Source organism: Dysidea avara, chromosome 3, assembly GCF_963678975.1.
Source record: "Dysidea avara chromosome 3, odDysAvar1.4, whole genome shotgun sequence".
NCBI classification, from domain to species: Eukaryota; Metazoa; Porifera; class Demospongiae; order Dictyoceratida; family Dysideidae; genus Dysidea; species Dysidea avara.
The window spans coordinates 35,042,660-35,058,395 of NC_089274.1; the positions used below are offsets into that span (position 1 = coordinate 35,042,660).

Below are 15,736 nucleotides of genomic sequence, written 5' to 3' on the forward strand. Positions count from 1 at the left end.
ATATTGACAGGAAGAAAGAAAACGCAATTTTCGCACCTCCGTAGCTCTGTGCTTCCTTTATGAAACAAGACGATTTTTGCTGTGGACATGCGCCCCAACTGCAGCACTCCACATTCCAAATTTGAGCGAAATCGCTTCGCGCGTTCCCGAGATATGCGACTTCAAAAATTGGCTCAGTTTCTTGGTTTTTTTTTTTTTCTTCTTATTTTTCTTTTTCTTGTCGCACACTTACAAAAACTGCTATAAAACTCGAACGCCATATCCGATTGCCTTGACATGTGGCACACAGAAGGGGGATATAAAGGCGCATCTCGGTACCAACTTTGGCTGGAATACGATAAACAGGCAAAGAGTTATGAGCGATTATTCACGAAAAATAACACCAATATGTTGTCACGCCTACAGGGTAAACCGCGTATGGGAAGAAGCTAAAAATCGGTGGGTGAATAGGTTAACTATTGAACCTAAAACCTTTTGTGGTTAGAAAGAAATCGAGCTAAAAAACAGGAAGATACAACGAAAAAACCAACAGTGTGTAACAATTACGCAATCGAGATTAGCTAAGAAAAAAAAAACGACGGCTTGCCACGCCTACCAGATAAACCGCTTGGGGTAATGCTTTGAAAATCGCTGTACAGATGGAGTTATCATCTTAAAAAGGCTCTTCAATGGTGTAGAAGAATCAGACTTAAAGCCACGGAGTTATAACACGAAATCCAACTTGGTGCAGAAAGTGCGAGATCGAGATACTCTAATAGAGCAGTCATCCTAATAGAGCAGTCACCCTGAAGAAAATTCAAGAGATCAGCTAGAAACAAGAAATCTGTATAGAGATCAGCTACACACAAGTCACCCTGTAGAGAGATCAGCTAGAAGAAGTTACCTAGTAGGGAGTTCATGCAACTATGGAAAGGGATAGTTCAGCTAGAAAAAATCACCTTGTAGAGTTCAGCTACAAAGAAACCACCATGTAGAGAGTTCAGCTACAAACAAATCGCCCTGTGGAGAGATCAATAGAAGAAGTTACCTTGCAGAGAGTTCAGCTACAAAGAAACCATCATGTAGAGAGTTCAGCTACAAACAAATCTACCTGTAGAGAGATTAGCTAGAAGAAGTTACCTTGTAGAGAGTTCAGCTACAAAGAAACCATCATGTAGAGAGTTCAGCTACAAACAAATCTCCCTGTAGAGAGATCAGCTAGAAGAAGTTACCTTGTAGAGAGTTCAGCTTCAAACAAATCACCCTGTAGAAAGATCAGCTAGAAGAGGTCACCTTGTAGAGAGTTCAGTTACAAAGAAACCACCATGTAGAGAGCTCAGCTACAAACTAGTGACTTTGTAGAGACATCATGCAGCTAGAAGAAGTTACCTTGCAGAGAGTTCAGCTACAAAGAAACCATTCTTTAAAGAGCTCAGCTGCAAACAAATCACCTGTACAGAATTCAGCTACATATAAATCACCCTGTAGAAAGATGAGCTAGAAAAAGTTACCTTGTAGAGAGTTCAGTTACAAAGAAACCACCATGTAGAGAATTCAGCTACAAACTAGTGACCCTGTAAAGACATCAGCTAGAAGAAGTTACCTTGAGAGAGTTCAGCTACAAAGAAACCATTATTTAAAAAGCTCAGCTGCAAACAAATCACCTATACAGAATTCAGCTACAAACAAATGACCATGTAGAGAGATCAGCTAGAAGAAGTTATCTTGTAGATAGTTTAGCTACAAGCAAATCACCCTGTAGAGAGATCAGCTAGAAGAAGTTTACTTGTAGAGAGTTCAGCTACAAAGAAACCATCATTTAGAGAGTTCAGCTTCAAACAAATCACATGTAGAGAGTTCAGCTACAAACAAATCTCCCTGTAGAGAGATCAGCTAGAAGAAGTTACCTTGTAGAGAGTTCAGCTACAAACAAATCTCCCTGTAGAAAGATCAGCTAGAAGAAGTCACCTTGTAGAAAGTTCAGTTACAAAGAAACCACCATGTAGAGAGTTCAGCTACAAACTAGTCACCTTGTAGAGACATCAGCTAGAAGAAGTTACCTTGTTGAGAGTTCAGCTACAAAGAAACCATTCTGTTTAGAGCTCAGCTGCAAACAAATCACCTCTAAAGAATTCAGCTACAAACAAATCACCCTGTAGAGAGGTCAGCTAGAAGAAATTACCTTGTACATAGTTCAGCTACAAAGAAACCACCATGTAGAGAGTTCAGCTGCAAAGAAATCACCCTATATAAAATTCTGCCACAAGCAAATTGCCCTGTAGAAAGATCAGTTAGAAGAAGTTACCTTGTAGATAGTTCAGCTACAAACAGATCTCCCAGTAGAGAGATCAGCTAGAAGAAACCACCAAGTAGAGAGTTCACTGCAAAGAAATCACCCTGTATAAAATTCTGCCACGAACAAATTGCACTGTAGAAAGATCAGTTAGAAGAAGTTACCTTGTAGAGAGTTCAGCTACAAAGAAACCATTCTGTAAAGAGCTAAGCTGCAAACAAATCACCTGTACAGAATTCAGCTACAAACAAATCACCCTGTAGAGAGATCAGCTAGAAGAAGTTACCTTGTTGATAGTTCAGCTACAAACAAATCTCCCTGTAGAGAGATCAGCTAGAAGAAATTACCTTGTAGAGAGTTCAGCTACAAAGAAACCACCATGTAGAGAGTTCAGCTGCAAAGAAATCACCCTGTAGAAAATTCTGCCGGAAACAAATTGCCCTGTAGAAAGATCAGTTATAAGAAGTTACCTTTTAGAGAGTTCAGCTACAAAGAAACCATTTTGTAAAGAGCTCAGCTGCAAACAAATCACCTGTACAGAAATTCAGCTACGAACAAATCATCCTGTAGAGAGATCAGCTAGAAGAAGTTACCTTGTAGATAGTTCAGCTATAAAGAAACCATCATTTAGAAAGTTCAGCTTCAAACAAATCACCTGTAGAGAGTTCAGCTACAAACAAATCTCCCTGTAGAGAGATCAGCTAGAAGAAGTTACCTTGTAGATAGTTCAGCTTCAAACAAATCTCCCTGTAGAGAGATCAGCTAGAAGAAGTTACCTTGTAGAGAGTGAAGCTACAAACAAATCATCCTATTGAAAGATCAGCTAGAAGAAGTCACCTTGTAGAAAGTTCAGTTACAAAGAAACCACCATGTAGAGAGTTCAGCTACAAACTAGCCACCTTGTAGAGACATCAGCTAGAAAAGTTACCTTGTAGAGAGTTCAGCTACAAACAAATCTCCCTGTAGAGAGATCAGCTAGAAGAAATTACCTTGTAGAGAGTTCAGCTACAAAGAAACCATTTTGTAAAGAGCTCAGCTGCAAACAAATCACCTTTACAGAATTCAGCTTCAAACAAATCACCCTGTAGAGAGATCAGCTAGAAGATATTACCTTGTAGATAGTTCAGCTACAAACAAATCACCCTGTCGAAAGATCAGTTAGAAGAAGTTACCTTTTAGAGAGTTCAGCTACAAAGAAACCATTTTGTAAAGAGCTCAGCTGCAAACAAATCACCTGTACAGAATTCAGCTACAAACAAATCACCTGTAGAGAGTTCAGCTACAAACAAATCTCCCTGTAGAGAGATCAGCTAGAAGAAGTTACCTAGCAGAGAGTGAAGCTACAAACAAATCACCCTATTGAAAGATCAGCTAGAAGAAGTCACCTTGTAGAAAGTTCAGTTACAAAAAGAAACCACCATGTAGAGAGTTCAGCTACAAACTAGTCACCTTGTAGAGACATCAGCTAGAAAAGTTACCTTGTAGAGAGTTCAGCTACAAAGAAACCATTCTGTAAAGAGCTCAGCTGCAAACAAATCACATGTACAAAATTCAGCTACAAACAAATCACGCTGTAGAGAGATCAGCTAGAAGAAATTACCTTGTAGATAGTTCAGCTACAAACAAATCATCCTCAGTTAGAAGAAGTTACTTTGTAGAGAGTTCAGCTACAAAGAAACCGTAAAGAGCTCAGCTGCAAACAAATCACCTGTACAGAATTCAGCTACAAACAAATCACCCTGTAGAGAGATCAGCTAGAAGAAGTTACCTTGTAGATAGTCCAGCTACAAACAAATCTTCCTGTAGAGAGATCAGCTAGAAGAAATTACCTTGTAGAGAGTTCAGCTACAAAGAAACCATCATGTAGAGAGTTCAACTGCAAAGAAATCACCACTGCCCAAATTTCAAGGCAATAGCTCTTTCCAATCTGAAGTTATCAATTGTCAAAGTTGGCAAATTGGATGTGTGGAAGGCTCCTTTTCGCAAATCCGGTCACATATGTATTATATGTGACCGGATTTACGAAAAAGGGTCTTCCACACACATCCAATTCTATGCACTTGAATGACCATACCTTTGTGCTCAAAGAAGATACTAACCTGAAATTTTGTTTATGTATTAACCTATGTTGTTACTCATCACTGTCCAAATTTCAAGGCAATACTATTTTCCTATCTGACATTATGAACTGCCAAAGTTCGTAAATTGGATGTGTGTGGAAGACCCCTTTTCGCAAATCCGGTCACATATATATAATTTGTACATTTACTGATAAAATATTTAAAGTACATCTACTTCATCTTTTCTTCTTCCTGTAGTAAAGAATCTAATCAAAAACAGCCAAGCTGTAAAAAAAGGTGCGGCCCCCAAAAAGGCCATGGTGAAAAAAGATGTGAAATCCAAGGTAGCGGCCAAGAAATGGCTGTGATGGTAGGTTAATGGTTACATTTTAATAACAAAAATTCAGGTGAATTTTGTGCCAATTGACCAAGCGGCACAAAATTCACCTGAATTGTCGTTATTAAAATGTAACCATTAACCTACCATCACAGCCATTTCTTGGCCGCCACCTTGGATTTCACATCTTTTTTCACCATGGCCTTTTTGGGGTCGCACCTTTTTTTACAGCTTGGCTGTTTTTGATTAGATATCACTTCTTTTTATATTTGTATACTGCAAAGCCGGCCTATGGCTGGCTTTGGGGCTTTTTTAACCCATGTGTTTTTTTCTTTAACACAGGAAGAAGAAAAGAACTTAAAGAAGAATTTTAATACTTCAATTATTTTTGATTTTATTAGTAATTATACAAATTATATACATATATTTATTACATGCCCATTATTCCCCACAGGATTTTTTTTGCAGCTGATCTCTCTACTGGGTGACTTGAAATGTAGCTGAACTATATACAGGATGGTTTCTTTGTAGCTGAACTCTCTACAAGGTAACCTCTTCTAGCTGATCTCTCTACAGGGTATTTAGTTTTTAGCTGAACTCTCTACAGGTGATTTGTTTGCAGCTAAACTCTCTACATGGTGGTGTCTTTGTAGCCGAACTCTCTACATGATGGTTTCTTTGTAGCTGAACTCTCTATAAGGTGACTTCGTCTAGCTGAACTCTCTACAGGGTGATTTTTTTGTAGCTGAACTCTCTGCAGGGTGATTTGTTTGCAGCTGAACTCTCTACATGATGGTTTCTTTGTAACTGAACACTCTACAATATGACTTCTTCTAGCTGATCTTTCTACAGGGTGAATTGTTGTAGCTGAACTATCTACAAGGTAACTTCTTCTAGCTGATCTCTATACAGGGTGATTTGTTTGTAGTTGAATTCTGTACAGGTGGTTTCTTTGTAGCTGAACTCTGTACATGATGGTTTCTTTGTAGCTAAACTCTTTACAAGGTGACTTCTTCTAGCTGAACTCTCTACGGGTTAATTTCTTTGTAGCTGAACTCTCTATATGATGGTTTCTTTGTAACTGAACTCTCTACAAGGTAACTTCTTCTAGCTGATCTTTCTACTGGGTGATTTGTTTGCAGCTGAACTCTCTACATGGTGGTTTCTTTGTTGCTGAACTCTCTACAAGGTGAATTCTTCTACCTGATCTCTCTACAGGGTAATTTATTTGTAGCTGACCTCTCTTCAGGGTGATTTCTTTCTAGCTGATCTCTCTACAGGATGATTTTTTGTAGCTGAATTCTCTGCAAAGTGTTTTGTTTGTAGCTGATCTCTCTACAGGATGATTTTTTGTAGCTGACCTCTCTTCAGGGTGATTTGTTTCTAGCTGATTGCTCTGCAGGTTGATTTGCTTGTAGATGAACTCTCTACAGGGTAACTTGCTTGTAGCTGAACTCCTTAATTTGTGTCTAGTTTGTAGCTGATCTCTCTACAGGGTGATTTGTTTGTAGCTAATCTCTATACAAGTTGATTGTGTGTAGCTGATCTCTCTGCAGGGTGATTTGTTTGTAGCCGATCTCTCTACAAGGTAATTTGTTTGTAGCTGAACTATCTATAAGATGATTTGTATGTAGCTAATCTCTCTGCAGATTGATTTGTTTTAGCTGAACTCTGATTTGTTTTTAGCTTATCTCTGTACAGGTTGATTTGTGTGTAACTGATCTCTCTACAAGCTGATTTGTTTGTAGCTGATCACTCTGCAGGTTGATTTGTTTCTAGATGATCTCTCTACAGGTTGATTTGTTTGTTGCTGATCGCTCTAAAGGTTGATTTGTTTGTAGCTGAACTCTCTGCAAAATGTTTTGTTTGTAGTTGATCTCTCTACAAGGTGATTTTTTGTAGCTGACCTCTCTTCAGGGTGATTTGTTTCTAGCTGATATCTCTACAGGGTGATTTTTGTAGCTGACCTCTCTTCAGGGTGATTTGTTTCTAGCTGATCGCTCTACAGGTTGGTTTGTTTGTAGCTGAACTCTCTACACGGTGATTTGCTTGTAGCTGAACTCCTTACATTGTGTCTAGTTTCTAGCTGATCTCTCTACAGGGTGATTTGTTTGTAGCTGATCTCTCTACAAGTTGAATTGTGTGTAGCTAATCTCTCTGCAGGTTGATTTGTTTGTAGCCGATCTCTCTACAAGGTAATTTATTTGTAGCTGAACTGTCTATAAGGTGATTTATTTGTAGCTGATCTCGCTGCAGGTTGATTTGTTTTAGCTGAACTCTCTACAGGGTGATTTATTTGTACTGAACTCCTTACATTGTGTGTAGTTTCTAGCTGATCTCTCTACAGGGTGATTTGTTTGTAGCTGATCTCTCTACAAGTTGATTTGTGTGTAGCTGATCTCTCTGCAGGTTGATTTGTTTGTAGCCGATCTCTCTACAGGTAATCTGTTTGTAGCTGAACTCTCTATAAGGTGATTTGTTTGTAGCTGATCTCTCTGCAGGTTGATTTGTTTTAGCTGAACTCTCTACAGGGTGATTGCTTGTAGCTGAACTCCTTACATTGTGTCTAGTTTCTAGCTGATGTCTCTACAGGGTGATTTTTTGTAGCTGAACTCTCTTCAGGGTGATTTGTTTCTAGCTTATCTCTCTACAGGTAGATTTGTGTTGATTTGTTCATTGCTGATCGCTCTAAAGGTTGATTTGTTGCAGCTGAACACCCTGCAAAGTGTTTTGTTTGTAGCTGATCACTCTAAAGGGTAATTTGTTTGTAGCTGAACTCTCTCCACAGTGACTTGTGTGTAGCTGAATTCTGTGTAACTGAATTCTCTAGAGAGTGACTTAATTGTAGCTGAATTCTCTACACAGTGTATGACTTGTTTATAGCTGAACTTTCTTCAGTGTGACTTGTAATGTTCTGAATCTCTATAGTGATATATTTGCTTAACTCTCCACATGGTGACTGTCTTCTTGCTGAACTGTCTATAAGATTAACTGTTTGCAGCTGAACTCCCTACAGAATAACTTGTGATGTAATAAAATTCTATAATGGAGTAAATAAATTAGCCGAATGCTCTATTAGGGTGACTGTTCTATTAGAGTATCTCGATCTCGCATTTGCTACACGGAGTTGGCTTTCGAATCATAACTCAGTGGTTTGTAATCCGATTCTTCTGTACTACTGCAAGGACTTTCAATGAAGATTATTCCAGCTATACACCGATTTTCAGCTCATTGCTCTAAGCGGTTTGCCTAGTAGGCGTGAAAACTAATACTTTTTTATTCATAAAAATCGATCGCGTAATTGTGACACAGGTTGGGTTTTGTGTCATATCTCCGTGGTCTTTATCTCGATTCCTTTCAAACTACCAAAAGGCACTCCTACGATGGTTACTCCATCTACATAGCAATTTTCAACTCATTCCATGAAGCGGTTTACCCTGTAGGCGTGACAACAAATCGATCTTGTTTTACGCGAATAATCGGTCATAACTCCTGAACCATTCATCGGATTTGTACCAAATTTGATGCTAGGATTCGCCTTTGAACTCCCTTTCTGTGTGCCAAATTTCAAGGCGATCGGAGTACGCGTTTGCTTGTTATAGCAATTTTTGCAAGTGTGCGAAAAGACGAAGAAAAAAAAAACGAAGGAAAAAAAACGAAACTTTGGCAGCTCGTATCTCGGAAATGGCTGGAGCGATTTCCTTCAAATTTGGAATGTAGACTCCCTTGGCTGGCGGGCAACTGTGTAGCAAATTTGGTTCCAATCAGATAAGTGATCACCGAGATACAAAGGTGTGAAAATGACGTTTTCGTTCTTCCTGTCAATATACTCACGGTGTGGCGCGCCGGCTTCTTGGGCCGCACGACACACTACCGTGTGTCTTGATAAAAACAAAGGTTAAAAAAAGTCTCAAAGCTGGCCATAGGCCGGCTTTGGGGTATACAAATACAAAAAGAAATGAAATCTAATCCAAAACAGCCAAGCTGTAAAAAAAAGTGTGCGGCCCTCAGAAAGGCTATGGTGAAAAAAGATGTGAAATCCAAGGTGGCGGCCAAGAAATGGCTGTGATGGTAGGTTAATGGTAAAATTTTTAATAATGACAATTCAGGTAAATTTTGTGAAGCGGCACAAAAATTCACCTGAATTGTCGTTATTAAAATTTTTACCATTAACCTACCATCACAGCCATTTCTTGGCCGCCACCTTGGATTTCACATCTTTTTTCACCATAGCCTTTCTGAGGGCCGCACACTTTTTTTACAGCTTGGCTGTTTTGGATTAGATTAACATCAACAAGACAGAAGTAGCTAGGGGCGCAACTCCTGCTTCCAAAAACCACACGCACGCATGCACACACTTCCAATTTTACTGAATATATACTAACTTGAAAAGGACTGCAAAAATGTAGCTATTACCTGCCAGTTGTGCTTCAAAATTTAATTTACATGTGTGGGTGAATGTGCCATAAGTTTCTAAATTCTTTGGTGTAAGTTTAAAGTGTTTTTTCCTGAAACACTTGGTAAGGAGTTTCTGTGGTTGCATGTTTTGAATGTCATAAGAACCCAAATAATCTTTTAATACTTATGATTTAATTAGCATATGTCGTAGTGTATACATCTTAATGTCAACTATTATTTATTAGTCACTATCCCACTAGGGACCTTGCAAAGAAATACAGCCACTAGTCATTGCCTGCCATGTAAGGTAGGTTTGCTTGCAGTTGAAAGTACTACGTCTGCTCATAAGAATGGTGCATAGGAGGAGGATGGGAAAATGAGTGGAAAACAAGATAGGCCTGATTATTATGCTTTTGAAATTGCCTATTATGCTTTTGAGCATTGCTCCAAAATTTCCCCTATTATGCTCCAACTATGCCCAGTTGTGTCCCATTATGCTCCAAATATACACATATAAAATTGTGTCTTGACTGCACTATTAGAGTATCTAATACATCAGTGAACGTTCTATTAGGATATTTCAACATGTGGTGACTGTTCTATTAGAGTATATCGATCTTTAATATTTTCTTCATAATGTAGCTGTAAATCTGATTTTTACCATGTTTGCACACTATTCCATTCTGCATCATGAAAAATAAGCAGAGTTTCAGCCACTCTGATAACATTATGCTGGCATTATGCTTAATGCTTTTGGCTACCTATTATGCTCCAAATTATGCCGGCATAATCAGCGCAGGCCTAAAACAAGACAATTATATGGTATCCTCAGTTCCAACAATAAGCTGCTACGAGTTTCAATGTAACCAGAACAGATAATTTATATGGATTTGTCTACTTGTCTATTGAGCTGTCGAACAGGTAGCATTTTATTCAAGGTAGTTAAGACCATCAGTACAGCACATCATCCCACACCAGGCAATATAATATGGCCGGAAAAAGCAGATCCCAAAGCAGATGTCTTAACTCTAAAGCTAGGAAACAATGGTGAAGCAACAGAGCATTAAAGTTTTGTTTTTTGTTTTTGTAAATACAAGTACTGTGTGCAGAAAAATTCCCTATTTTTATGAAAGTTTAATTGTTTTAGCTTTTACCTCTGCTACACATGGTCTCAATACCACTCCAGCCCCCATTACTCTGACAGGTCCTAGTGTCACTACCAATTAGTTCATAACCAGTGTCACATGTGACACTACAAGTGTCTTCATAGGAAGGAACTCCATCATCTCCCAGTGAACAAGTGATTGTTCCACTATTAGGATCAGTAAGTAATGGACAAGGAACTATATATAGAAAAAAATAGCCATAAATAGACATCATATGCATAGCATACTGTGTATGCAAACCTCTTCTACACATGGTCTCACTACCACTCCAGCTTCCATCACTCTGACAGGTCCTAGTGTCACTACCAGTTAGTCCATAACCAGTGTTACATGTGAAACTACAAGTGTCTCCCTCATACATACTACCAGAACTACATGATGTTATTTCTCCACTGGACGGTGTTGCTATGTTATTACACTGAATATCTAAAATAAATAAATACAGATACTATGTTTATAGCTACATATATAAATATGGAACATTTTCTTACCAATTTCAAACTGGATTAATGGTTGTCGGTTGTCAAGTGTATTATTAGCATCACCAAGTGCAAGTGATGAAGCATACCTTCCAACAAATTGACGTAATACATATCCATCTGTTCTGGTGGTCCTTATCTCATGACTAAAATCAGACGGATGATAAAATCCTATAACATCTCCTGACTGGAATTGTAATCTGTTACTACCAGTGAGAGGAATGTTTGCTTCAAGCCAATCCTCTGGTGGTGGACGAGTTAGTTGAGTTGTTTGTATCTGAACTTGACCTACTCTATCATAAGTCACTGATGATGATGGTCTCCATATTTGTATGTAAGGTAATATGTTTGCACTGGTTATCGGTAATACTCTAACCCTGATGTTCAATATTCTACCATTACAGGTGAAATTGAGACGTGGAACAATTGCAACTCCTCCACTGGTTGAAAGCCGATCTTCACCAATTTGATGAACATTAACACTGTCAGTGCATGTCTGTCCATCTACATGAGTAAAAATCAACCAAGCATAGCAAGGTGCTTTTTAACGAAGCTAATCCATTAAGTGCCAGTTATAGTAGCAAGTCAACTGGGTAGGCCATAAATCTTATCAGTCAAATTTGCCACACACATGTACACACACGTACACCACTACTATTCTCACCTGCATATGTGATACCAATAATCAGTATTAGCCCTTGTAGTATTACAAAATGTACCAGCTGCATATCTATGATGTACAAGCAATACATCTGTGCATTAAATACTTAAGTTTATTAGTGCATGCATGCATGTACACACATTTATGTGGTCCAGCAAAAAGCCTGCATAGCTTGCACCATTTCTAGTTTTAAAAAAAACAGGTTAAATGATGCATGCCATAGGCAAAGATTATATGTGCCATGATTTATTCATGCACAAAAAAAGTAACCTAATCTCGTTCACCTTGTTACATATGTAACCTTTCTACAGCATAAAGGCATCATGTATTTCTTGTGTTTGTATATATTGTGGTAGAAGGAAACAATAATCACTTTCATTTCTAATGCATTCTTAAATACTTAGCTACATCATTTTTAAATGAAGCTTCTAACTGCCATCATTCATCATTTACAGCGCGATTAGTGCAAGGGTGTAAACAAAAATTCGCTTAAATTCTTTCTGTAAACCGCATGTAAACATCTATATAAGTCAACATATACATTAGGGTAATGCAACATATACTTGATAACCCTAGGGCTGCTACTTTATCAAGTACTCTTTTGCAGTGTGAATATAGTTTGTTCATAGTAGCTTTCATAGCACTGATACTTTCCTTAAGAAAGTGGCCAAGACAGACAATTTCCACCATGTGGTACTCACATGAAAAACCTAAACTATCCAGTTCAACAACAATCTGCAGGTATTCTGGCTTTTGTGTTTTACGATTGTGTGCAGCAGTAAGATCAGCACTGGAATTAAAAGGACAGGTAAACTCAAGAAGGGAAATAGTTTTTAATTCCTCATTGCCTCTATAAGACGGTTTTTAATCCCATCTTTGAGGAAACACTTGCAGTCACGCAAGCAACTGATGGGGACACGTGACTGACCATGCCATCGAGGTGTTAGCAGTAGTGTTTTAGTGTTGTAGGATTTTTTGCTCACAACTTGTACCTGTTGTAATACCAGGCTCAGGGATATTGTTATATTTGATGTGCATTATTGAGAAGCTATTGAGTCTAATTGTTATACTATATTTATCGAAGTGTCGCAAAGACGCGCCCTTTACAACTTGGAGGTGTCCTACCGAGATAGAGAAGATTGTCCTACTAGGAGTACTGTGAATAGAAGTGTCTACTGATCTAATGGTCAAAAATGGAAGAAGTGGCAGCACACAGCAAGCTGTTCGTGCACCACGTGTCAGGAGGAAGTGCAAGATCATGACCAAGCTCTACAGTGTGAACTCTGCGAGCAATGGGAGCACGTTGAGTTCATAAAAGTATGTGACCGTCCCTCTTTTGAGTTGTATACTGTGTTGTTAGTCACGCCCAGTAAGGTTATAGTGTTCACATGCACGTCATGCAGGCACAAGGGTTGCCTGGCTGAAGTGCAGATAATGCTCAACAGTATGCACACACAACTGGGCATATACAAATGACTGCTAGGTGGTTGAGTGCATGGCATTAGAGAGAGATGCGCTCCAATTAGAGAATGCACAGCTGCGTGATCAGTTGTCAGATGCACATCAAGTAGTTAATGAACTTGGTATAACAGGGTCAAGTAGCAGTGGCATGAAGGTAAATAAGCCACTAAGTGTATCGGCACCAGAATTCACGAGTAAGTTGCTACCTCATCAGTTGACTAGTCGTGTGGAGGAGACGCCAAGGGCTGCACCTCTCAGTAGTGGAACCAGATGCAAGCTCTCAGCTGTTCCCACCTCGTATTCTACCCCAGTAACTACTACAATGTCACATTCCAGTACAACCACTACTGTTCCTACAGTGTTTCCTATCTCACATTCCACTCCACTTCTACACTGCTGCCACAGTTGTCAACACTGAATTTGGCTACAGCTATCTCTCAAGCCTCAACTCTTAGTGTTTTCAAACATCCACCTGGATTTAAAGAGTTGAGAGAAATGACTAACCAAGTTTGCTGGAGATGGTAGAGAAGACTTTGAAGTATGGCTAACTGATTTTTGTGAAGCGATTGGAGATTGTAGGTGGTTTGATGAGATGAGGGCTCAGTGGTTTTCATGGTTCTTGAGTGGATCTGTGAAGAGTACGTGGCAGAGAACATTGAACAGGGAAGAGAAGGGATCATGGGTGTCAATTGTACAGGCATACAAGAGCCACTATGGCATCCACACGGTCCCACGCACAGCATATTTAAGGTGTCATGAGCTTCAGCATCAAGACTTCAAATCTTCCCAAGGACTCTTAGAGGTTATGAAAGACTATCAAAGGATGGCATCTGACCAGCTCTCCAACAACAACCTAATCTCAATAGTGTGGAATAAGGTCCCAGTCACTCTACAGAAAAAGGTTGCGGAGAATAAAGATTGGTCTCTTCAAGAACTTTTGCAGAGGTTATTACGAGCAGAGGCAAGACTAGAGGAGAGGAATGCAGGAGTAAAGCTAACAATTGGAGCAAGGAAAGAAAGCCTGCAGGCTACAAAAGTGTAGTACTCAGGAAGGAGGAAATTGAGAAGTCGGTGGATAAGCCACCAGTTAGTAAGGCCACAGCTGGCAACAGTCAGAGAGAGCAGGTTGGAACTAAGGGACAGGAGTACAGAGGGTAAAGTGAGATATCTTTGAAGAATGTGAATTGTTATAAATGTAATAAGAAGGGAAACATGGCAAAGACTTGTCCTTCCAATGAGACTGATGGACGTGTCAGTAGAGTAATTACGACTGATAGTGTTCCAGACTCTGATGAAGACCCTGTGGTCTTGTGTGTTAACCTCAGCAGATGTTAATCATCCACCCCAGGCAAGTGTAACGGGCCCTACTTATAAAGTTGACATAGTAGTGGAAGGTTTTAAGAACAGTAATGGTTCACAAGTCTGATCAGAGCAGAGATGCTACCTAAGATTGAACAGAAGAATAACTGGGGCTCAGATGAGTTGAGTTCCCATATTTACTCAATGAAATCCCAGCCGAAGGGAGCTGGAGGTGAGGAGTTAGGTGCTACATGTATTGTGATACTAGATATCCTGTTGGAGGAGACAGGCAAGACTCTAACCATGCCGTGTTTTGTTGTTGAGTCATCGAAGCCAATTTGGCAAGGAGCAATGAGAAATTGTGGAGTGATACTAGGGAAAAATGCTACAGTGGAGTATGGTGTACAGGTGGTACACTCTAATGTAGAGGTGTGAAACTGGACAAAATATCATAACCAGTTACTGGACATTTCATAACTGCTGGTTATCCAGTTAACTGAACTTAACAAAACTTTCTCTAAATTTTATGCTGGACTTATAATAGGCTACAAGTCATTATAAGTAAAGCTGAATCCTACAACACATGCGATGTCAATGTTGAAGAACGAAAAGACTACTCAAACCATACATTTTTGAGTGAAAATATTAGGGATCCGTTATCCGGTTATGAGAAAAAATAACCGATAACTGAATTTATAAAAATAACTGGTCAATTACTCTGATAACCGGTAAAGTGTCACAGCTCTACTCTAATGGTGCTACATTGGAGCCTGCAGACAGAGATATTACCCATGGTAGTAGTGGTGGTAACGAAGTATTTTGCATTATTACTCTCTCACAGGTAGTACACCTAGCTCCTCAGCAGACAAAGGTGGTCAGAACAACTGTTCAATGACCAGACAGTGATTCAGAGGCACCAGTAGTTGGAGTAGTGACTCCTAGTGAGGGCATACTCGCCAAACAACAATGTGACATTGAGGAGACCTGATATGTGTAATTGGGGTCTAGAGTCACAAACCAATGACAGAGGTCAAGTTGTTGGAGAAGTACAACCAGGAACTGTTGTAAATGAGGATGACTGATACTAGTATGGATGATGCTTTTTGTGTGCGGCACATCCAAGATGGTCCCACTGATGCTGAGACAACAGTTAAAGGAGCAGCTGCAGATTGGCTATCAGTGTACAGAGACTGAGAGGAAGCAACTAGAGGAACAGTTGTTGGGTCTGAGTGATTTGTCCGCCCTGCATGATAGTAAGTTTGGTGAGACAGATTTGGTGGCCCACACCCTTGACACAGGGAGTGCTAAACCTGTACAGACATCTCCTAGGTGGCTTCTGTATTTAAGAGTTGGAATAGGAACGGGAAAGTGTACTACACACAGGTTGTATAGAGTCAAGTAATAGCCCTTGTTCATCAGCACTGGTCCTTGTAAGGAAGAAGAATGGTATCCTCCATGTGTGTATGGACTATAGAGGAGCAAATAAGAATTCAGTTCCGGATAAGTACCCTATACCAAGGATTGATGAGTTGATTGACATGATAGGGAAGAACAAGCCAAAGGTTTTCACCTCATTGGACTTGATGAAGGGCTACCATCAAGT

At 39.5% G+C, this 15,736-nt stretch overlaps 1 protein-coding gene and 1 long non-coding RNA gene across 2 annotated transcripts in view; one reads left to right on the forward strand and one right to left on the reverse strand.

Annotated features, from left to right (window-relative positions):
* The window catches only part of LOC136250857 (uncharacterized), a 383,395-nt gene that overhangs the window by 304,526 nt on the left and 63,133 nt on the right, over positions 1-15,736 (forward strand). The window lies entirely within an intron of this gene.
* The window catches only part of LOC136250824 (uncharacterized), a 65,411-nt gene that overhangs the window by 31,555 nt on the left and 18,120 nt on the right, over positions 1-15,736 (reverse strand). Inside the window, exons 2-5 of the mRNA XM_066043145.1 lie at positions 11,377-11,442; positions 10,725-11,216; positions 10,474-10,659; positions 10,222-10,410 (exon numbers count right to left, since the gene is read on the reverse strand). Of these exons, the coding sequence (XP_065899217.1) occupies positions 10,222-10,410; positions 10,474-10,659; positions 10,725-11,216; positions 11,377-11,440 (931 nt within the window). The 5' untranslated portion in view covers positions 11,441-11,442. The remainder of the gene's footprint in view (positions 1-10,221; positions 10,411-10,473; positions 10,660-10,724; positions 11,217-11,376; positions 11,443-15,736) is intronic.